Source organism: Epargyreus clarus, unplaced genomic scaffold, assembly GCF_041222505.1.
Source record: "Epargyreus clarus isolate Ecla_fem2 unplaced genomic scaffold, WU_Ecla_fem_2.2 ptg000007l, whole genome shotgun sequence".
Classification (NCBI taxonomy): domain Eukaryota; kingdom Metazoa; phylum Arthropoda; class Insecta; order Lepidoptera; family Hesperiidae; genus Epargyreus; species Epargyreus clarus.
The window spans coordinates 10,695,201-10,721,521 of NW_027332215.1; the positions used below are offsets into that span (position 1 = coordinate 10,695,201).

The 26,321-nt window shown below is 34.9% G+C and overlaps 1 protein-coding gene across 4 annotated transcripts in view; it reads right to left on the bottom strand.

The window, feature by feature from the left end:
* Nucleotides 1-26,321, bottom strand: part of LOC140743372 (WD repeat-containing protein 47) — a 69,062-nt gene that overhangs the window by 13,243 nt on the left and 29,498 nt on the right. For 3 of the 4 annotated variants that reach the window (XM_073074563.1, XM_073074564.1, XM_073074565.1), the window contains 2 exons: nt 18,937-19,175; nt 10,506-10,683 (listed from right to left, as the gene is read on the bottom strand). In XM_073074563.1, coding sequence (XP_072930664.1) covers nt 10,506-10,683; nt 18,937-19,175 — 417 coding nt within the window. Of the gene's footprint in view, nt 1-10,505; nt 10,684-18,936; nt 19,176-25,212; nt 25,892-26,321 lie in introns of those variants that run through there. The other variant, XM_073074566.1, reaches the window with a different exon arrangement.

The following is a 26,321-nucleotide window of genomic DNA, read 5'->3' on the forward strand; positions in this document are numbered from 1 at the left end:
TGTCTTAAATACCTTTTAAAGCATTTAAAGGGTTACTATAACTGGCTTGTGGAATATAAAACAGTCAAGATGCGAGAATAATATTGAGGATACCATAAAAATACGAAGGTGTTGCAACCGCGCCACATTATGCAAAGTGATCGTGACACGAAAGAGGTCTTATGAATGTCCTACAAAAAATCTTATCCATCTTGCTTTTAAAATGAATCATCATTAGCCGGAGCTCAAGGAAAAATTGCAATCCTATGGAAATAAATCTGTACAAATTATAAAGTGTCTGAATAATGTGGGCACCTTCAGTTATAATGCTTTTTACGCGATAACAATATAAACTCATTTCGGAATATTTTGGCAGTGAACTTTCTCGAAATGATCCTATGACTTTCATAGTGGGGTTATGGATTTTGAAGTGAAAATAATAACAAGAAATGCTACATAGATATGTATATCTACCTATAGAGAATTGTGTAGATTAACATAGAATTACATTGCTATTCAGTTAACTGAAGCTTATTTTTAATCACTACTAAAAATAATATTTTTACTTTCTTGAAAATAGACGACAGACGACGAGAAAAATATTAAATCCTGAAATAAGGTTACATTAAATCTCCAATAAACACGTAGAAGATAAACGCAGAGCGTGTTAAGCCAACATTAATAAACCCAAGTAAGAAAACTGACGTATATCTTTATGTCGTCCCATGAGGATAACCCCTGGAAGGCATAGCGTGAGTGGGCTATGATGTACGGGACGAAGGGGAGGTGCGGAAAATTGAACCGAGTATGCAACTTGGGATTTCTTACATAAGTCACTTGACCTATTTCACTCTTAAACCAACCATACGAGCGACGCATGGTCCAATTAGTTTTTAATCTTGCGAAGATAATATGATCAAACACAATGAAGCTCCGGTAGGTATTACATAATAGAATAGCTAGCGTCGACTGTTGCATTTGAAATTGGGATTTAGGATGATTTGAAATTGAACATACCAGTGACATAGATCTGAAAACGGATTGGATTTAATGGGGTCTCATCTCATGCTATTACTCATGCCATCGCAGTAAGACCGTTACGTCCAGAACAGAATAATGGAGGAGCAACTGCATTAAGAGTGACAGTGATATGACAGTGAATCTGAGGTAGAATTCTATCTTTGCGTAACCAATTCTATTATCTTCAAACGGCCGAATACAATGTAAAGAATTCTCCATTAAACCTACGGCTTACTTTGATATATGTATCACATCTTATTTGAGTAATTTACAAAATTTCGGCATGACATTGGCATGAACTCATATACCATTATAATCCATTTTAGCGTATGCATGGGTGTTCTTAAAAGATGTGCAAACTTCACTTTCAAAGATACATTTAGTGTTATGTGGTATTGCAACTCATAGATTAAAAACAGAAAACTATGAGAGGGTTAGACAGCTGCTGTAATACAAAATGGTTACACTTCTTACAATATACGTTATGACACAAAAATCAAAATGCACCGCATGCCCGAGGTCTCGACGCGATCGTATCTTAGATACGAGCTTGATTTGAAATTGGCATTTTAAATGGTTATCACAATAGTAGTCGTTTCGTGTGAGTGAGAAAGATGACACAATGCAACTGGGTCAACGGAGATATTCATACTGGTTATTACTGTTGATTTCGCATTTGCAATGATGTGAAGCAAACGAACCGTCCGATGTCGACGATCTATGATGGAAGCGCAAATGTGATATCAATACGAATATACAAAATGTATGCGTCTGTCTGTAAATGGCATGTTTCATGTTCATGCTATTATTTCTGCACGATATGAAACTTAGAAATTAGTTTATGTATTTTTTGTCTGTTTGTCTTTTCGAACTTACTTTTCTTAAACCTATTCGAACGAACCTTTCACGCAATGATCTATGATAGAAGCTCAAGTATGATATCTATACGAATAAATAAAATGTACGCGTCTATCTGTAAATGCCATATTTAAAGCTCATGCTATTATGTTCAGCACGATATGAAACTATAAAATTAGTTTTTGATTTTTTTCTCTGTTTGTCTTTTCGAACATATTTTCTTATACCTATTAGAAGGAACCATTCACTCACCGATCTATGATAGAAGTTCAAATATGATATCTATACCATTCTTTTTAAGAGAAAAAATGGGTATTAATAATTAATACTAAAGACGTAATAAATAAGTATTTCAAACATTTTAGGGACATTTTAGAACAGAGACGTGGCAACACTTTATTTACGCAACAATTTCAATTTTTCAAAACTGCTTACACTTTCTTGTTAGGAATGATCAATCTATCTATTTTACTCATCCAAGCCATTTAGTAAACTAGATCGTATTGGTGGCACATCATCGGGAAATGAACAACATTATTCCAAGGAAATCGTCTTGTTAACTTTACGTGTTCGTTCGGTTCAGTAAAATCCTTTATTAATATTCAATCTATCAAATATTTACCTACTATAGATCGAAATTTAATAATAACGCGTCAAACATCAAATATTTAAACTCAATCTACCTATCAAAAATTTGCCTCACCAAGATCGCCATTGACAATTTTTTGTATGCAGAAGTTGTCAAATGTCAAATTGTTGGATAGATTAATTATTAATAATGGGGATAAGTAGAGATAGTCAAATTTCGATAGTCAAATTTCGAATTTTAAACAACGGATTACTTATAAAGGGGTTTACTTTTTATGACTTATATAATAATTATGGAGTTACCCCTGGACAATTCGAAATCTATAACAATTGAGGTCGACCTAGAAGGATTGCTGTCCCTATAAATTGGCACGCCGTGCTTGCCGGTACGAATGGTTTTTCATGGTATGATATTCTTTTATAAAAAGAAGTACGATAGAACGCTGTCAAAAAACATTGTATTATTTAATAATAAACATCAATTACGTAGGTGTTAAAGTTAAAACGTTGAAACAAAAAGCAAACCGTTCATAAAGATGTTACATTCTTCCATTATTACACAACACCTTACTTAACAGTAGTTCAAGTCGTTACATTAGTAGTTTATAGTTTCCTAGAAAAAATAAGATTTCGTTCTCATGAATGAAATTGCATTAATTCAAATATAACATACAAGTTTACTTTGTTACTTTGTATGATTGTTTGTTTATTTCTTCGCGCTAACAGAAATCTCTCTGAGGCCATAGGCGCAGGTAAAATGTCAATTAATGTCATATTTTTCTTTAATCAAATGCGACCATTGGAATGGATTCTCATTTCGTACATTTATGCGAATGAGTTTTTAGAAAAGCGAAAGTAAATCAGATACTCGTATATCGTATCGTATCGTATCGTACAAAGTTAGTGTATGCAGATTGTTAAAAATAAGTTTAGACATCCGCATAGGTAATTACAGACAAAATGAGATTTTGACACATTAAAGTTTGCTACTAATTTTCTGGAGAATAGTTGTGACATTCTACCTTCATTTTCCTAACCTACCCACACTATGGAAGTTCTTTTACACGTAGTAGAAAACGACTAACACTACCGCCGGTAAGGCAGTCTTGACTCTGCCATGGCTCAATACACTTGCACTCTAATACTAGCTCACCCTTTCTTCTGGCCAATTTAGTTTAATTAATGTTGCTTTTGCCTTTACAGATTCATCTATGAACGATTATAATATATAATATACAATATACAATATTATCCGAATCTCTCTCTACATGTACGTAATTGGATCGTTATTTTTACACGAGATAAGAATATTCTACGTGAGAGGAAATTGGCTGCGAGGAGGATCAAATAAAATAAAATTAATCACATCTTCGAAGTGAAACCTCATCGCTACTTTCGGTTTAATTTTTTATTTTGTATTTTTTAATAACTCGGAGCTACTAATTGTGGAGACTCGGTTGACCATTAATTAATACAGTGAACGTTCATTAATAATTATGTAATTATGTTTATTAATAACTAACATAAATAAAATATGGAATTTAATGTCAAGATTTATACATGTTTCGAAGTCATTTTCAAATTTGCTAAGTAGTTGGGTTTATCGTGTACGGATACATTAACCAACACTTATCCTTTACGTACCTATTTGAGTTTAATATAGCGCTGAAATAGTAGCACTTACAAAGTAATTTATAAAATTTAGCTCGAATCATTTCCACAAATGCATTTAACAGAAACACTCAATCTTTCACTAACATTACTTCCGTCAGAACTTGACGTCTCTAATAACGTATGATGCCATCGAATCTTAAAGGGTCCAGTAGACCTGCTACTTTTAGCTTTAGCGATCCTACGATCAGCTGCTTGTCGGAAGCTAGATTCAGATAAGAAAGGCAAACCTGAATGCCGTAGATAGCTACTTCTGGATGCTCGACGAACTAAGTGAACGTAAAAACGCGGTACAGTATAAATGCAGTCGATGAAGCGCGAATCGCCGATTCTACAAGTAGCATATTTGCTAGAGCCGTAATAGTATAAAATATGATGTCATTAAATCTGTCAACAAGCTCTTTCCGCAATATTTGATTAGCGACGTGACTTTGTATTTGTGTGCAACTGCGTGTTTGTTTTATAAAATCTCTAACAAATTTTAATAAAATTAAAAAATACAATGTTTCATGTGATAAAAGGTTCCGGCCGTAAAGTTTGTCTTTTCTATACATAATATGAATATGTCCCTAGTTTATTAATATATGTGATAAAGTGAATAATAATTAATAGCCACTTTATCATCCAAATAGGACTGCCCCAGATTGATAAACGTATGATAAACGTATTTATATTGAAAAGCAACAACATCTACAAGACGAGATTATATATAGACACTAAAAACATTAAATCAATTAAAATGATCGTGCTATTTTAATTATTTTCTGCAATTCTGCGTAAGACATGTAAAATTCATGTCAAAACAGTTGTCCTTTTATAAAGAGGTAATAGTTCCAACAAAACAATACACCGTAATAGTTATTTATAACACCAAAATCTATTTTCATGGAACTAACGAGACGCTAATAACACGATACATGATGTCACCCCATTAAGTCATTCATTGGTTCATTACTAACTAATGCAGTCATACGTGAAACATATTATTTTCGCAGTTGTCGTGTCTATTTTTTGATAAGATATCATTTATATCCTAATAAAAATAGCTCGCCGAATAGATAGTGTATTAGAATGCGAGGAAAACAAGTCTATCACATATTAATAGGAACATGACTGTTTATGACTTTGTTTCAATGAATTTTATGACCCATGTCGTCAATATTTGAAGACGGATATGTACAGGGTGGAACGTTATCGTATTTCGGCATATAACATATTCAAGGTCCCGTTTATTCATGCTCACAGGTGATTAAATATAAAGAACACATAAAAAATATTAATAAATGACAGAGAAAATGGCAATAAAAATGTCTAAGTTTCCCATGAAAGCACACCATAGCGCATGCGAACCTTATCAAGCGCCACAATTGTTTTTAGTAAAATTCACTTATTTTGATTATTATATTTTCGAGATAAGTTTTCGGCGACCTCAATACGTATCCATAATGGATATTCCTGTCAAAAATTGAAATCCACCTGAAATAACTCGCTTGTTTCACCTGTCACGAACCAACAAAGATTTCGACAAGAAATAACATTAAACAAGAACAAAATATTCAATTTCTGTAATTGATACTTCATTCTGTGTATTCAATTTTACTGGTATCACGTTGGAAAATACCTGGAATTCCCATTTCTCATTATTACACTATATACATACATGAGTTTCGCAATCTGTGATTACATATTTCTCATATATGCATCCTTCAATATATTTAACAATGAATATCTCAAGAACATAAAATACATTACATTTCAACAAATCGTTTTGACTGATGACTTTGTAAAATCGAATCTGAACGCGTAATAATGGATGACAAATTATTTTTTCAATGGCCGATGTTTTCGCAATTACATTACGCGAACGTTTTGAGAAAGTTACACATACATCATTTTCAAAACAGATACAGATACATTCGAAACAGATACACATAGAATTGAGTGTAACAATTATGTAGAAAACTTTCATATAACTATTATTTTGATTCATTTACATTATTCAGATACATTATTCAGTGTTAAGTTTGACGATGAAATATAATCAATTACAACGCTTATCTGTACAATGGTCACTATGACTGTTACGTGTAGATTACGATTTTACAAACCACACATAATGGGACCCACTTTTATTAAAATCTTATCGTCAGTCTATATCGACTACTTATAACTACGATGTTTAATCAGTGGTTTAATTAACCAAAGTGCATATAGGTGTAACCTACATTTACGATTTTCACCACACGTACACTGAAAAAACGACGAAAACAAATAAAGAGGAACTACAAAAGTGCCATATATCTAATTCTGCATCAAACCATCGTCGCTGGGAAATTAAAACGTCTGTAGACAATCTATTGGAAATTCGTATATGGTGCAATGCTTCATTACAATACTCATTATGTGGCAAATTGCCGCATACTGGTGCTAAACCTTTCGTAATGCCACTAATAACGATGACATAACGTGTGATGAAAAGGAAATAATTATGCGGACAGCGTGATTGACTACAAAAAGACGCATATAGCATGATATGTATAATGTATTTTACTTGCAATGCTAATAAATATATAATAACTGCTGTTATATAGCCAGTAATTGTGTTCAGATTACGTCGTCTTCAATCCAACTAGACTTAATAGCTTTAATTACAGTTTAAAAATTAAAACCCGCGCTAAAATGGTACAAGGAAAATCGTTAATCCTGATTCCTGACGATTCTGATGAGGAGAATGGGATAAAATGATTAAAAGCGTGTATTGTCATCGTTTCTTGATAATTTTTCAAAATTTTAAATTAATCGGACCGTTCAATGTGGGTAAAAATGGAGTCCAAAGATTCCGTTACATACATACATAGATAGATACAACCCAAGCTAATAAAAGCGTGGTAAAATAGAAATCCACACACGTTCCAATCCAGTTAACATGGTTGACACATTTCGGTCAATTTCAACTAAGCTTGAATTGCTTCGGCCATCGCGGTTAACGTTATTACGGTGACCACGAAACTTCTGTACGTATCTGTCCCACAGTTGGGCACACATCGCACCTTAGAGAGAGAAAAGTATACGCGATTACGATTACGATACGCGAGTACGATTCAAAAAATTACATGCAGCCCTAGAACCGAGGTATACAGATTTCTCACTGTTCGGTAATTTTCAAATTTACACTACTTACCCACCTACAGTTTACATGACGCAATTGCTTTGTTGCGTTTAATAAGTGCTTCTTTAAAAGGACCTCAATCAGTTCAAGAGCGGCCGCTTAAGGAAGTTCCTGGTGCATTTATGAAGTATTTATTTTATTGCATAAGTCACCTACTAGTGCATTACTTGTGTATTACATACATACATTTGTGGTTGATTAATTCATCGTATGTAATAAAATAATAGGACAAAACTGCAATAAGATTGCATCTGTAAACGTATAACGCGAAATCTATTGAACACTATTGATTTATGGTAAAAACAAAACCCGAGTGTTAAAATATAGTCTACTAGTTATTGCCCGCGGCTTCGCCCGCGTTTTAAAGAAAATAATATGACATACTAACATACATAAAACTGAAAAATTCGTACCTTCATTGGAATGACAGTGGCGCCAGCTGGCGAAAATTGGTCGAACCAACTCTGGAACCTTCGTGGGCTCATGGACAACAACTTTGCTAAAGATCATCACTTGATCAAATGCATAGTTTACGATTGAATCCCTTCTAATATCGATTAAAATAATCGTTTTTTTTGGACCAAAAGATTGATTCTCCGATTAATCGATCTTAGATCGCCATCCCTAGTTCCCGTAGGATTTCCGGGATAAAAACTAGTCTATGTCCATTCTCGGGTCTCAGATTATCTTTGTACAAAATTTCAATAAAATCGGTTCAGTGGTTTAGGCGTGAAGAAAAGACAAGCAGACAGACAGACAGAGTTACTTTCGGATTTATAATATTAGTAAGTAAGTAAGGATGTTACTCCCACAATGTAGATCAATAGAATCATACCTCATGTATTAAAATCCATTAAACTTTTGGGTCTGCCTGGCGTGCCAGAGACGTACATACATACCTACATACCTACCTACATACATACATACATAAATACATACATACATATACACATACACATTCATAAGCTCAAAACACACTTTTCGCAGCCGGATAAACAAATTGACGATATTTATCAATAATATGATAGTGTTAATTCAAATCCCGCAAAATGTACCGGCATGAATAACTTATGTACCTCCCAAGTAAATGTTAGTACATAGACCTCGAAAACGAATTTGTGAGAAATTAATTTCTAACAAAACATACCAAAGAAATAGGTGCCGAACAATCGTACAACAATAGACAAAGCCTGGGGCTTTGCATATTCAACACACATAATTTTATTATGGAACAATGAAGAAATAATAGGGAAAACTATTATCAACATTTTTTTAAACAATAAATACTCAAACAATAGAAACCTGAATGTAACTTAATCAAAATGTGATCAAAAGCATAATCGAAAATCAAATGTTGACAAAATTCAATATTCAAAATTAAAAGAAATTATTAAATTAACAAAACCCGGATCCTTATAAAATATAATGTAAAGTAAAAACGTTATGTAGAATATTGTTCATTAATGGGAGAACCTTCGATCGCATATGTACATATACATATGATCGAAGCAGAAAACATAATAATTATAGTTAAAAAAACTAAAAATCACGTTAAAATCGCACAAGGAAAATCGTCCATCCCGACAATAAATGAATTGGACCGTTCAATGTGGGTAAAAATTCAGTTCAGATTCCGTTACATACAGGTCAAGCTAACAAAAGTGTGGTAAAAAAGTACAAACATATTGTTGGTAGTTTCTATTTTTAATCATCGTTTGTCCCCGCCAGATGTGGCGCTTTCGAGTAAATACGTTGAAACTTTTACAATTAACAGTCCGATCATTATAGGTTTAGGTTCTAACAAAGTTCGATTGGGAACTCATTCCCACGATCGAGTAAACCTCTAATAGTGGTGATGTTATCCGGCCAATTTATTTCGATTAAACTTCGACTTACTTCGGTTACATTACGTTCATTGCGTGCATTTAAGCTAGGTAACCACGAAACTGCGGCATAAGTTTTCGAGTATAATCTTCGACATAGTACAATAAAACATATAGCTTCTTGTTGTTGTTTGTTGTTTTCTAAATCATAGTGAATGTTGAAGTTTTATATGTTTTGTGTACCTACATTTTAAGACCTAACCAACTGCAAGGTAAACCGTTAAGTAAAGTTTTTTTAACATTATCATGTATGTATAATGTGTAATTGTGTATATGCGTTTATCATGTACCTAATATATACTTAGAAGTCAATATTTAGAAGTACCGCTCTACAAATATAACAAGCAGCGATTTATATTAATGCGTAGAATTTTTGATCCAATGAGACAAACGCGTAATATATGTATATATGAAAAGAAATATGCAAACCTGTATTAATAAAAATAATACGTACGTATTTTCTTACGAGATATCCAATATATGTCCAGTATAACTATACTTCCGCAGTTATAGTGAAATATCGTAACGCTTAATCAAAAAGTAAAGCTTCCGTCTTATCTGTATAGCTTTTGCCTGATTTAAGATAAAATGTATAAGGGAACGAAACATTTAAGATTTTGACAACTATAACTAACGATTACTATACTTAGGTAACCGATGACGCGGAAGATTTAATGTTACCAAAATTCTTTCGTACAACTTTTTCAAAATAACTTCTACCAGGATTTAGAAACATTCACACCGACACAAGCATGATGCAATTGATTGGATATCATCCCTCCCTTGCCTCAAATAGATACCATGGGGAGTAATTATGGCATATATCTATTTTATATATCCAATGTAAGGACTTAGGACTGGCACTGAATTAACAGGCTTCTTACAGTAGTAATGAACTAATTAAACAGATAAAGCAAACTATAGATTTAACTAATGGAATAGAGTTAAGTTCACAAGCAGATAATCTATCCATAGAACTCAATAGAATTCCTCACTTTGGTATACCTATGATATGACCTGCGACCTTAATCTTAATTTTTAGTTTGATATAGAAGATGGCAAAGATCAATTCGGTTCTCGTAATAAAGACCGAAGTAATCGACATTTTGGCGCAATTCTGTTTTTTTCAGGAATGACATCAGAAGAGTACAATAGGAAGAAAAAATATTTTTTTAAATGGAAGCCGGTGACGTTACGATATAATATATATGATATAAATGCAGATATAAGCGCGTATTTCTCGGAACGATTACTTTACAAATGCAGTATTTGTGCTTCATTACGACGGCGGAACTGTCGTAAGTACTTTTATGCAATATTAATAACAAAACCGTTACCTCTTGTCCCTCGAGCTTGCACGCGTGGCTGTTAAACCGCATGAGCTTCACGGTCTTGTCGTTGGAGCCAGTGGCGAGCAGGTCGCCCGCGGGGCTCCACGCGAGGCAGTAGATGCTCCCCTTGTGGTGCTTCGTTCGCTTCAACAGAACTGTAGGCGCCAGCGGCGCTATGTTGTCCCTAAACAAAATGTATAAGTTTAATTTTGATTTTTTTAAATAAGCTTGACGGGAGAGATTTTGAAATTTATTCATCGGTATTACGTTTTACTTTTTTATTTTTAGTATAACACATTGAGACTTTTAAAGTTACATAATTACCAATTCTCAACTATTTTACTGAAACATTCCCTAGAGAACAGTCAGCTCCCAGGAGATAGCCAGTTTTTGAGAGCAACCATTAAGTGCTCTAGGCCTATTTTTTCTTTATCAAATAACCGTGCTGTGAGGTAAGTAACCGTTAGAATATAGTAGTACAATAAAATATCAAAGGTATCAACAATAATAAATGATATTTTTGATTTCTTCAAAAATTTGGTAGAAAAAGTATATTACTCTTACTCGTACACGCCAGGAAATACAGTTAGCACAGGATTGGCAAAGTTTTGTATACTACCATAATATTTATCGTATTAATAAATACGTACATGTAAATAAATTATACCCGGCGATATATTTATTGCATCTTTAATTACTTAGAGTAGTAAATAGCCAAGAATCCTTATCCTTACTAATATTATAAATCCGAAAGTAACTGTTTGTCTGTCTGTCTGTCTAGTTGTCTCTTCTTCACGCCTAAACCACTGAACCGATTTTATTGAAATTTTGTACAAAGATAGTCTGAGACCCGAGAAAGGACATAGGATAATTTTTATCCCGATAATCCCACGGGAACTAGGGATGGCGATCTAAAATCGATTAATCGAAGAATCGGTCTTTTGAACCCAAAACATCGATTATTTTAATCGATATTAGTAAGGATTGAATCGTGAACTATGCATTTGATCAAGTGATGATCCTTAGCAAAGTTGAAGGTACGAATTTTCAGCTTTATGTATGTTAGTATGTTATATTATTTTCTTTTAAACGCGGGCGCGGGCAAAAACTAGTATTATTTTACGACCAAGTTTCATGAGTTGAACTGTAACTATGTTAAATATCAGCTGTGGCTTACTACTAATGAATAATGTATTACCTAACTTGTTTGTTTAACATTTTTCTAGAAGGTAAACAGGCTCCATTCACTGTGGAATGCAATACAATATAACGTAATGATGATTCAGTTTTGCGACACAGTAAATGCTTTGGACTTAACTTAAAGAAACATTACACCGGTGTATACTACGTTAAAAAATAGATAAAATCCTAAATATATGCCCAATTCTCCATTGATACAGATTTCATGACTTTAGTAAGATTTTTTTTAAGATATAAATCATGTAATTGATATGATTGTTCCATTTGCCATTATGTATACAGTATACTACTATTAGTAGTTACAGTTATTGAATAGATAATAATAAGTGTACAAAATATTTCACGCAAATATTGTAGCGATTACAAATACATAATATTCACTCTTTTATGCATTACAAACAACTAGAAGTTGGAATGCAATACACACACAATCCATCCACTTGTTTACCGTTGGCCAATGGCCTAACAGTTTCGTCGGTAAAGAACATAACCTTGGACAAGCCTTACATCCTTGGGTGATCGCTATTGACAACAGACACTTTCTTGTCATCGAAATCCGGAATTGGCGTCTGTTTGTGTCGAAATGACTCATTGATGTAATGTCGAGAGTTTAAGTGTTTCGAGAGCTACTGCTGCGAGCTAAATGATAAAACATAATGTGGTTTCTGTACTCGAGACGTACTGTACTGTAGTTACTGTATTTGTATCTTTGATAAGTAAAATTGAAAGATATTTCACCGCCTTGAAATCGAATGAAGCCACTAAAGAACGATTTATTTTTTCTCATCATTTATTTTTTGAATTCTTGACAAATAAAGAACATTTTTAAAGAAAAATTTCGTATTACATAACTTATACTACGTAATTTACGTAATAAATAATTAAGTATTTCAAACATTTTATGGACATCTTAGAATGGAGACGTAGCAACACTTTATTTACGCACATAATTTTAGTTCTCAAAACTCGTTACACTTTCTTTTTAGGAGTGATCAATCTATGTATTTTACTCATCTAAGACTTGTATTTATACATTAGTGATAAGTCTGCACAATAAGTTCTCTTGAATAGAGTGACAGTTAAGGTTCGTTTATTTCTAAATACATCGAACATGCCAGACGCAGACCATAGCAGAAAAAATAATATTTTCCTAGCAATATTATTGACAGGCAGGCAGGGTATAGATATGTTAACAAATTATGTAGAAAAATATTATTTTGTCTATTAATTTTAATGTCTGTAAATAGGTACCAATACACGTGGCCTTATTCGTTCGTACGGTCGTATAGTTGAAATAGTACATTTCCTTCATTCATTTTCCTGGAACCCAATATAAAAAGCAAGGTACAATAAATGTACTAAGCGATCGACCGACATCCATAAAACCCAAATGGTGAAAAGGCCTTCCCTTTGTCCGCGTAATCACCGTACCTTTGTTCCTCGATGGACTAAAACGTAATTATTCATGTGATCATGAGAGCCTACATTATTCAACTTGCAAACGTTGCAATTTAATTAAAATATTCCAAAATCCTTTTTATCTTAACCGTTTCGGCAGTAATTTAAACCTAAACGGAGTCCATTCGGCCGTAAAGTTATCTACATACTTTTAAAGGCTTGACTTGAATTATAATTTCGGCGAATGTTTTAAAGAAAAGAGGTGATGTTACCATGTTGTTTATGAACAGAGAACCAATCCATTCATCGTGCCTATTCATTTAGAATATTGGGGACCGTTAGTCGTCTTACCGAGACCGTGACCCTGTCTCCCTTAGGTGAACCACTTAAGGAGATGGAAGGATCCTTTTAGGCCCATTGCGCAATACAAAATTTGATACCATTTTCTCGCTATAACCGTATTATCTTGATAGATCACGGCTATTTTTCACTTTTACTTACCGCGATCGTCTGATCGACCTTTAACGTCATGTCAATTTATTTAATGCGGCATTATTTCTGGTAGTCCATAACGGTTTAGTGACTAAGCTGATCGAGTGACGTAATCTCGTTTCGTAAGAGGCAGTATTTACAAGCTATTCATAACGTCTTGGGCGCACCGCTTTCTAGCCGCATAGTTTCAAAGTTTCACCAAACTTCGAATCACACACCACGCCAACATGAGCCACATAACGCGGACACCTAAATTGCTTTTAAACTATTTAAAGCACGTTAAACAATGTGCGCTTCGTATTTTGCTTCAAATGCGAAGAATTGGCTTAGGTTTAAATATGTATTAGGTATATTATTGTAGTATTCGTTTCATTTAAAAAATAAAAATAATTATGCCTAGAAATTAATTAGGGTTGTCATTAGGACTCTTATTCATTCCAGCTTATTTTTAGTTGCTAATTTGGACTAATTTTCATTTGTTTTACTAACAGCAATGCTGCTGTATAACATCAAACGATAGATAGGATATCTGAATGAAGTAGCTTGAAAGTCCTAAATGGCTACCCTCGGTATCACTGATCCTCTTTATAATACGCAATAAATCTTATAAAATAACAATACACGAACTGTCAGCAGCAAAATCGAGCTCATACAATCGACATTCATACAAACCTGTTTTTATTACGTAGAAGAATAACAAAGAAATAAGTAATATATCATTTGTCACTCGCATATCAACTTACAGACATACCGTTCAAGCAAGTGCACATGAGAATAATTAACAAGCAAACAAACCCGATGATACGTGGTGGTTAAAATTCCGAGCCACACGAAAAACGAATCCAGTACGTACCTACTCGTTATTCAAAAGAATCAAAGGAAAGAACAGTGGCACTCAGGGAGTGCCGACAGAAGTGAAAACTTAATTGAGTACTTTTTTAATCGTGGGGGAATAAGTATCTATGTATAGTTCGCTCCAGACTGCTAGTCCGCTCTGAATGTAGAAATGAATCGCGTCGCCATAACAAATTGTATGACTACACCTGCTCGGAACAACTTCAGAGCGGACTAGCAGTTTGGCGCGGCCTATACATTGTACGAATATAAACAATAATGTTGGTTACTGTAACAGTATCGCGAATTCAATTGTTTTTTCCCATCTCAAAAAACGCCCTACGCGTCGTAAGAAGTTTTCACTTCACAAAAACAATTTATCCAAACACGGCCGTATTTCCTGATTCTAATGTTATATAGCTCTCACGTTCAATCGGGCCCATAAATCGGCATTGTACAGAAGGCGCAGTAAATATCGCACGTTACTCTCACGCGCGTTTTACAAGCAACTCGTGACTGGCATTCGTAAGATACTTTAAAATGTACGACCTCGCCTACAGCTTTTTTGGTATATTTATTTTCATTCACGTATGGTTGCTCACTTAGGTCGTTTAATGTTTCGAGTATGTGTTTCCAGTAATATCTGATATCGTTATTAATACATTTCTAGCCCATTGGTGAGCACAGTTCCTCCTAGAATGGAAAAAATTGAGGCTGCCGTTGGCCAAGTTGGAATCAGCAGATGTAACATACCTTTCATATTTTTTTTATAAAAATACTCGTATCTTTAAGATCTTCATACAATGTTTACCTTCGCCCTCAAACCAAGTGACCATAAATTCCAAATTATTATGCTACATATAAAATAAGTATATTATCGAATAGTAAAATTTAATCAAACTGTTAACTTTTTGGAAAGTCATGAAAGTTAATGTATCACGCAGTATCTCATATAACACGCATGTTTATAAGGTTTGTAGAACATCGTGACCATCTCATTATACAGTTCACCGATTTAATGCCATTAATTAACTTTCATGTGATTAACGATTTAGAAAACACATTATATTTCAAAAGGCAAACGTCGCAAGAGTTGTGCAATACTAAATTGATTAACCGATTTCATAAAAAGAAGTTATATGTTAGCATTATACAACTACTTTAAAATGCCTAATCCTAAAACTTAATCGACACCTTCTATGAAATGGTCACTGCAGTTCACAGACTTATCTGTAACATCTATAAATATAAATTGGACAAGACTAAGAAAGAACACCTCATCTAAGTATTACGCAGCGGTTTGTGAACTCTACATGAATTAATCTATCAATCCTTTGTGCATTACTGGACACAGACCGCCCCTTACAAAGATAGATTTTATTGTAGTTTTGACTTCACAGAAATGCTGTGCTGTCCATCTACGGGATTTAATCCTTTTATTGCTTCGTATACCATAAATCTGGCTAGAGCCATTTTAAACTACGACAAATATGCATGGGACTGCGGCTATGAGGCAGATATAATTAAATAATAACAATCTGAATCTATGCTCCTCTGAGATTTATATCCATCTACTAGACACACCGCTATCAAGGATAATGTTTAGATTCGTATAAATGTACATAAACATCAATCTTCACCTTTCTAAACAAATATTGCTATTGTGTAACTAAACATTTTTGTCTCGGGAGCCTTATCTAGATTTTAGTCTCGTTTATTATCATGGTTAATTATTGTTTACTGAGCAGCTGCAAGTAAAGTATATTTTATGTTTTACACAGCCTATCTTTCGGTCGCTACAGATACTCTGTGTACAAAATTGGACGATGATTGAGTAGATTTCGCGTGGAGCGTGATAGAATGACGAGAAATGGAATGCCTTTCGCTTTTACATAATGGCGATGAGTACGGAATAGACAAAATCTTTACTTCGTTTCCTGCTTCAGAAAGAACAGTAACCAGTGTTGCCAATTCTACTGTTTTAATAGTAAGATTGTTCTTTTATGATATCCCTGTTTTCAGTTTTAATTCCACTATTACTGTTTTATCGTGTCATCTTAACTATCACCTTAACTATCATCTTACTATTCACCTTAAAATAAGTTTTTCGTATTACATAACGTGACTTTTTGGTCGCAAATATGCATTTCTGATATTGTATGAGTGACGAACTATATTTTCTTTTCTTTGACAATTTAATCGTTTATATACAGCTTTTTATTAAATTTTCCTATCGTAGAATGTTTTTTTATGGAAGATTTACTGGAATTAAGTTCGAAAGGGTTGGCAGCACTGACGATGTCAGTCATAATAATGAGTAATGTTATTGTAATACTAGTGCAAATGCCTCGTCGTGTTGTGTAGGGCGAAGTCGATGAACGTACTTCACTCGGAATAACAAACACTTCATACATATACAAATTTGCTCGCGGGTCATTGACTGCACTCTATTGTCGGAGTTCGTTTTAGGATTGCCGGCATTGCTAGCATAAGATCGATGTGTGACGAATCAACTGGTATTGATGAATGGCTTTTTGACGATGTATCTAAAAGAATTGAAAAATCGTATTAAAAATTCTATTGAACAATTGTCTGTCTCTGCCCAATGATGATGATGATCTCAATAACGTTATTTTTCGCTATGCCTTTTCGAAAATGTTATCTCTTTAGATTAAAGGATTCACTTATTTACCTGTTGTCATCGACTTTCTTATTTCCTTTCGAATTTGTTATTATCATTATTGATCCTACTTTATTATTGCTACTTTATATTGCTATGATTTTTCATTTAAAAATGCTAGTTGGTTATTTAAGATGAGATCATGGATAAAATAATCTCCAATCAATCGCTCTTACTTCTAATAGAATATATATCGAATGGAATAGGAGAAATCAGGATGAAATGTCTTTCATACACCTACAATCTACATCTGTCGCAAAATACTTTTACGTTAAAAACTTACTTCATAATTATTTTACGAAATCATAGAAATCGAAACCCCTTGACAGAGTTGTATAAATCGAAATTCGCGTAACAGATTGTGAGTTCGGAAAGGTCACTGGCGACGGTACGAAAGTACAGGGTCACCAAGACTCCGGAGGTCAAAACGGAACGTTACTAGTAAACTGGCACATCGTGACGAAAGCTCCTACAAATTTACAGATTTATCAAATATCTTAGTATATTTTATAACAAATATATCCTTCAAAACTGTACAAACGCTTGCGAGTTCTTTAAAAGTTCTCCAAGAGTTCATAGCAATGAAGCAATAATGGGTTAATGACATATCTTAGTAGGGGGATGACCAAACACTTTTTGGAATTAAGAAGCAACTCGGCGAAACAAGGCAACCCAATCATTTTTGGAAAAAAATACTGGCCAGAAAAACGTGTTCGTCATTATTTCCAGGACTAACATGTTATTTTTTTGGCAATCCAAATAAGCACACGAGCAAATAAAACGTATTATTTTTGTGATAATATTAGTCTTAAATTTATAACAGTGATAGGCTAGAAACTCGGCTTCTCAATCTCAATCAAGGTCCAAGGTTCAGAACCCAGAGACGGACCTCTAATTTCTCAAAGTCTTGTGCGTAATGATTTGCCGACGCCGAAACAACTTCATTTTAAAAGCAATTCAATTTACACATGAGAATAAACATTTTAATAGCCCTGTTCAGATTTAGTTCAAGTACCTACCTACTCTATTCGTGTCTTGAGTACAGAATAGGTACTTACAAGCAGCTGGAATTTCTATATGAACCATTCATACTTATACATTATCCGTGATGAACAGATGCCGCAGTAATGAGGTCAACTTTATCGGTTACGAGTGCTAATAGCCAGTTAGGTACTCACTTTAATTAAATTTAATAAATTGTTATTCCGCCGTCGTTAGGTGACAGCAAGTTAACGCACATTAGCAGAACAAAGATATAAATCACGTCGTAGTTTTCTAAACATCGCGAGTCTATCTAGAGCCTACTTGACAAGCAAAGCAAGACGAAAACAATCTTTGTAGGCCTATTTCTCACGATAATTCCTCAGTTCCAATAGTTAATTCCGCTCGTTACTCCAGTTTAGATCCATTTAAATTTCACTATTAATTGGTATATTTTGTAATTATTAAAATATTTCGATTTTTTATTTGAAAGTTAGAAATCAGAAATAGGAAAATATTAAACGATAGATTTGTATAATTATAGAATTGAATATTGTATGTCATTGACATTTATGATATTAATACGTATAAAAAAACTTAAGCACGCCTCTTATTCCGCTTTACTAAATACTGTAATTTGGGAGAAACCACAAAAACTCGCTTGTATCAAAACTACTAATTTAAATGCACTCCTCGACTTATCTAGCGATAAGTTGTTCTATCTTTTTCAAGTGACTAACTGTTGTCGGTCTTGAATCAATGTAATATTATAATTCTATCCTTAAATGTGTAATTTATTTAAAACAACATTAATTCAATTCTATATAAAAATATAATAGAGATTCAACATACTTCACGTCATCGAGTTTCGGGTAGGTGCATATCCTCAACGTTTTCGTGTTGGATCCGACAGCGTACAGCTTCCCGTTGGGGTGGAACTCGGCGCACCGCAGCGCTTGCAGGTCCTCCAGCACCGTCACCGGCTTGAACGTGGGCCGGGAGCCGTTCACCTCCGCGCCGACCTCCACCCCGGCCGACAGGGGCGCGGCTGGCGGACACGGGGACAGGTGGCTACCGTTTCTGACCTGAGACTGAAATTATTTTTCTATGAGACCTCATATTACAGAAATATAATCATTTTATTTATCACTATTAACGAGAAACTCGGCCTCTCAATCGAGGTTCGAATCCCAGGCACACACATCAGATTATTTAAGTAACAGGTGTTAGTAATGAGAATGAAACTGTCAATTGCTTAACCGGTGAAGTTATCGGCACGATGTCCTGCGAGTTGTTTAAAAAAGTTTCAAGGTTGTGTAAGGTGTACCAATTTGCACTTAATCAGCATGAGAGTGAGAGAGCAGTGAGAGTAATGAATCCACGACTCACGAATGATTCACGACTGGGAAATCATCAACTAAAAAATTGTTTAATGAGAAGAATGAGCCTCAACTCACTTTTGGGAACATGTTTGATAGATTTGACGCATCATTGAGATTTGCATGTTGACGTTTTGTAATAAACTTCCTAGTAGTGAAGAAGTGTCGACTTAAATTAACTTTACATCTACAATCAACATTTCCTATCTTGATTCTTTAATAATACTGACTGGCATTGCTTATCGAAACTTATCGTTAATAGTTTGGATTAACAACAACAATATCTTTAATGTACTTTAAATAGTGATAAAAAATTTTAGTCGGCATTCCTGGTTATATCTACTTAAATGTTATTAACATAGCGTCATTGTTTGATGCCCCATAAACCGCAATGTTTAATGTTTACTTTAAAGGTGTTACAACATACACAAATGTTACTCGCAACGCAATGATACGTGATAAAAAACCGCGAAACGTGAACATAAAATAAACATTTATTTAGATAACAATATTCTCAATAGTCGCTAATAAAATAAATTACTATATAGGTAGTTAAGGGCCAACACACATGGTACTTTTAGCTTCCGAAATTCACGATTAGCTTCTGAAATGTCTGCTTTTAGAAAATTAGAAGCACGCGCTTAAGCGGCATTCGTAGCTATTTTTTGACACTAGATACAGCAACTGACGGCAGCAAACGTGATGCAGTATCAATAGCATCGAAGGTGGTAGACCCCTTTGTGGTTCGACTCCGGCGGTCCCACCGCCACACCTATTTCTCATAACAGCATTGTTAAGTGCAAGCAAGGGAAACATGCTTTTACGCGTTCCAGCTTAGGCCTCAGGGGTAGCAGCGCATTTGTGGCCGATCTCAGATAGGAATATGTAATCCTATCTGGGATTGAATACAAATGTCCATGGGCGGCAGTAGCCACTTCCCATTAGATGGACTGCATGTTCGTGTGCTACTTCTACGTGATAATAAAAAATACGGTTGCGAAAAACGCGGGTTTATGGTACCGTGATGTAACGAAGCAAGTTGCCAACCAAAACGCGATGCAGCTTCGATGCAATCGCCAAAACCCGAATGCTAAAAGTAGCATGTCTACTGTGCCATAAAGCATACTTACACGATATGGTACTTCATTTTGGAGTTCAATTCGAGACGTTTTATTACGTTACAAAGACGAATGTAAATCGGGATTTGTCATGAATGCAAGTTGAAAAAACCTAAAATAATATCTAGTTGTCAGAATTTTAGAAAAAAATGCAGTATTAATAGATATCATCCCATATCACCCAATCATTAAAATTTTATTCTGTGGTAGATATATAATTTTGGCCAAAAGTAGATAATTCATCCGGATTGAACTATCCATTTAAAATTTAACGATTCGAGGGTTAATGACTCTAAATTAATAATTTCAATTGTTTTCACAGAATGTAAAAAAATCAAATCACCTTGGTTTTTTAACATACAGGCAACATACTGCGAGCCTTACTTTACCTACAAAGGTATGTCAAGTTTAAGTAGAAAGGTGGGGCTTCATAAATTCGAATTATCTTGACACGTGGTAGCCGTGTTAGCCAAGTACTCAAATATTTATTACAAGGTCAATCTAAGTAAATATTAAGAGATCAATTCCATTTATAAAAAACAAATGAATATTAATATGCAAGAGCATATCACGGATTACATCTACAAACTAGATTTTATGACCAGATCAGCTATGCAATAAGAACTAGTTAAACGAGCTCGACCCGCCCACCTGTTTCGGCTGATAAGAAAGTTCGTTGCCATGATACTACATCTATAAATGTAATCAGTTACATCGGTATCATCAGAGGTCAGCCGAGCTACGTTCAAACGCCTAACAAAACAATGCCACGTTATGTCAATAAACTTGTTAAGTTTCGTCTTTTCTCTACGCTAGCGAACAACAGAATATTTCTAGGTACTGTGTTAGAAATAATAACGCATATTATTGGTGAATATAGTAAATTCCTCGCCCGAAGCTGTTTACTTTAAGCAAAATAGGGGAGCAATTCGAAATATTATTATTTGTTCCCTGAGGTACATTCATTGTACGAATGAGACTTTGTAGAGTAAACCGTAACGCTACAGGGCATAGCCTTTGTACCTGTAGGATAATCCGCCACATTCCCGTGGCTTTCATGTTATCCATATGCTTTTATTATGATAAAATTATGTACAGGATGTTCGGTTACATATGTCGGAACCTTTACTTTGGTTAAAAACAGTTTTTGTCCAAACATAGAATTGTAATTGTATTTTGTCTACTGCGGAAATAAGTGAAAAAAATTTAAGGGTCTTGATCAAACTATGATAAAATTATGTTGTAAAACATTACAACATTACATTATTGAACAAAATATGTTATGTAGTACATACACAATTAATACTAAGAAGATCAACGATCGTGATTGAAAAATTATACCTTGAAAAATTTCTTTTTGACAATTATTTTAACTAAATGTTAAATTATAATAAATTTCGCGAATGTTTGTAGGCCTTCTACTTTGCTAGACATGACAAAAATGCACAAAACACATACGTGCACTTAATAACATAAACATTAAAATGGCTACCTACATTCTATAATAGCTAAAAATACATGAAAAACATCAATAATCAGTTGATATATTTGACTTTATTTCAGGCCATTAAAGGCTCCGACACCGATGACCAGACACCCTGTATATAGAGAGTAACCGCTTTTGTCAGCATCAGGCAACAAATGAAGGGTCAAAGAGTTATAGATGTACTAACCTACACAGGCATGCGTCTGCTTTCACCAGCATTCCGCGCCTCGTAAATCGTAAACATGAATAAATGAAATCGTTGTTTGCACATACAATCTCGTATCCTTCATCCGGTCTAAGAGTGATATAACGCAAGTACAATATGAACAAAGAAAATCTTGTTCGCTCAGTGTTAAATCTAGCTCGGATCTTAGATTAAAATATATAATTCGGTGTACTTTTTTCTCGCTTTGTTATTACTTCTAAAAGTAATTAGAGCCTAGTGGTTGAAACTCTGCTTTCTTAATCAGGCCGTCGAGATTCACATACCAGGCACGTAGGTACCTCTGATTTACAAAGTTATGTGCGTATTAAACATTAATTATCACTTGCTATATCGGTGAAGGAAAACATCGTGAGGAAACCTGCAAGCCTGAGTTCATAAAAGAAGATAAGTTCGCCAAGGTGGGTGAATACATCAATTCGCACTAGGCCAGCGCCGGGGGCCATGGTCTAGACACAGGCATCCAAAGAGGAGACATGTGCCTAGCTATGTAAGAGTAATGGGTTGACAAATATGACCTCTTCTGTTTCATTCGAGAGCTCTACAATAGCGAGCGCACCTTGACGATGAACGATGCTCTGTTGAGCGCATCTGGTTGATCTTAAATAGTTTCGCCAACGTTTAAAGTATGTCGTGCGTGCGTAACTGAATTTCGCTTTTACGTAAATTTCGTAAGAATATTACCCTGACAAACCTGTTTCATTCGCGTAAATAAACTGTCACTTTTACAACATTTCGTCGGTTGGATGATGTAAGCTTAAGAGCAATACATGGGAGAGATGTCTGTGACATTATGTGCTTATGAGAGATATTAAAAATGGGAATTAAATATTAAAAAATACAAGCTTTGCCTATTAGCTGGACAACCAAGAAACACTTGACGTCTAAAGCACTTATAACTATGTGCTATTTTGATTTTAGGTTTTGGATAGGCGCAAACATAATCTAGAGTCCACAAATTGAAAACATTGTTAAAATATATGACTGCGGCATTATGTGTCTCATATTATTAATCAAAGGTACTATACTATGGTTTACATTAGTGTATTATCCTTTAATGTTACTGATTAAATCATAATCCATAAAAGCAATCACCATACCAAAACAAAAATGTATAAAAATGTGACGGAAAAACTTTAAATTGAAAAACAATTTATACATCAAACTAAAGACAAGGCAAGAAAAAGTTGTGAATACTCTAGTTATAATGATATTCATCGATATAACATCATCTATAGAATTACGACGGTGCTTACGCAAGACCGTATTGAAATTTGTATTTAAATTATTATCGGGCCCCGACAAACTTCCGCGTCCGATATAATCTATAACAAATCATTATCATTAGATTTCGTTCTTCATTTGAAATGAACGAAACGTTATGCTATGCAAAATAGTTACACTTAGAAACAACGTTTTGACTTCAATGCGGATACACAGGGCTATTTATTGAACAGAATCGTTTGTGATCTTTCTAAACAAAATATTAAACAACTAAAACATAATTTCGAAGACAGTAGATAATTATTTTGGACGATTTATTGAACAGAATAGTTTGTCCGCTTTCTAAACGAATAATATAGCAATATATTAATCATCTAAAACATAATATTTCGTCATTGCGAAGACAGGAGATAGTTTTATTTAAATTTCGTTATTTTGTTTTCGTATTTTAATGATACCAATTTTATCATTACGCACAGTTACTATCACGCACCTATAATAAGTACATAATTTAATGACAAGTTCAAGGCCGGCCAATAAACAAACGCAATACAATGTCTCCGTCATTATACACACGTCATACATGCATACTGCTAATGGGATAAAAACCAAAACAAAGACTCAGGATGTCGATACGTGCGTATTATGTGATACTAATTTATGAAAGAGTATTAAAAATGTACTATTTTCTTAATGGTGGTTAATAGTTTTACTTTTAAACCCTGTATTAAATAGAAAGCATATTATGATATATGCAGCTGGAACTATACTCTAATTGGATAATAAAAAGAGATATTCCGTGTTCATAGTTCTCACTGAACTATTTAGTTCTGGTGAAATCGATGAGTTCGTGAGACGCGATCATAGTATTTATCCAGTGTAACAGTCGTACGTGAGTGCTTATGCGTTTATTGCATTGCATTAGTAACGTTCTCAAAAACAGGACAAATCGGTCGATTTTATAATCATACACGAGTTGTGAGGAATCGAAACCGTGTTTAAAGAATGTTCGTTATGTTCTGATTCGGATGAGCAATCATTACCTAACGTTAAAGGTATTTGGCGCGCTCATTAAAAACCGTACTCGCGTAAATTAATTTACACTTCCCAAATGTAATGACGAATATTAAATGGAAAAATTGCACGACTAGGTAAACCATCACAATAAATTCAATCGCATTGCAAAACTAACAGTATTACTACAACAGTTCGAAGACCTGAAATCCTAGATAGATGATTAATTTCGTGCCCAGCGTCACATATTACTAACAGTGCTAAACTAACGCAAAACTACAGTTTAGAAACATGCATGGTGTTAATAAAAAAACAAGTATTGAACATCCGTTACACCGTACGCGCAGGACGGTGCGTTGCGGTTCACCGGAGCTGAACGGGGCTTGACAGCCCCATCGCTAGCTATACGATCCCACATCAAAGTTACAACAATACTAATTGCGTTATAGTCAAATATAAAAGGTATTCGCTATAGCTATACACTTCGCTGAGCGTCAATGAGGTAACCGAGCACATATAGGAGCATAGAAAGTTCGCATAAATACATTCTTAACTAACTCATTCGTACGCATTTTTTTGGATAAATTAAATCAGAATTTTAAAAGTTACGATGCGAAAATCATCTTATCGATATAATAACACACACAATGAGTCCGCAATATCTGTAGAAAGTTGTTCATTTACCTGAAAGGCAGTTATACGTTTCGGTGGTAACACTTGTGGAGATCTGTCAGCCAAGTTTTCCATAGAATGCCGAGTGAGAAATCCTTGTTTTTGAAAGTTACCCATCGGTTTATATGTCGTGCGGTTAAATTTCGTAGCGGGCGCAACAATTCTGTTGCCGTTTTCGTCGTCGTCTTCCCATTCCGTAACAATTTCTGTGCGCACGTCCTCGAGGGAACGCGATCGACTGCATGGGCACGCAGGAGACGAGGAATTCGGATGCCGGAGCTGTCGAGGTCGCTCCCGGCTGACGTACAAATCCGCATGATTGCTCGGCGTAGGCGCACCCGCAGACCGGTAGCTGGGAGACAAGAAGTAGTAGTCCCGCGATTTGTTACTGTATGCACTCATACCGGAGAAATCGGAATACATGGAGCCCTTCGACGACGACGTTTTGAAATTTCTAATGTCTAGGGGATCCGGCGGCCGAAAGTAAAAGTTAGGCTGCGCTGGGCGGGAAAGCGGCGGCCATGGCCTGAACGGCGCATCGATGTAGTGTGCCGGTTTGGACTTCATGTCGATTCGCGATAGGCATTCGACCGCAGCGAGACGGTTCCGTGCGGATGTAGCCGAGGAAACAGCGCTACTGTTGCTGCCGACCGCGAGAGGTGTGCGCTGGCCCACCACCGGTGTTGCACCGCCGGTGTCGAGCGTTAGACAGAGATGCGAACATAGAGAAAGGCACACCAGTGTTCAATACAAGTGAAAGGGGTAGCTCAGCGGTCAACACGCTCAGATGGCGTTCGTAAGCGGCGTACGAGCATAACACATTATCTCCAAGCTTGGAAATCAAAATAAATATTTTTATACCGAGAAAAGTTTACTCAGATTTTTATATGTATTTATACACCTGCTACAAAAAATATGTATTAGGAGATAAAGCGGCGAAAAAACTCGGGCTATTATTTAGACCTAGGTATAGTATAAACCACACGGCGTTATGATTTAAGTAAATATTTATTTTACAATACGCTTTATAACAGTGTTAGATTACATATGTATTTAGATTAGCTACGTCGTGAAATGCAAATGCTAGTGTGGCAATAACCATTGTCACAGGCAATTGTGCA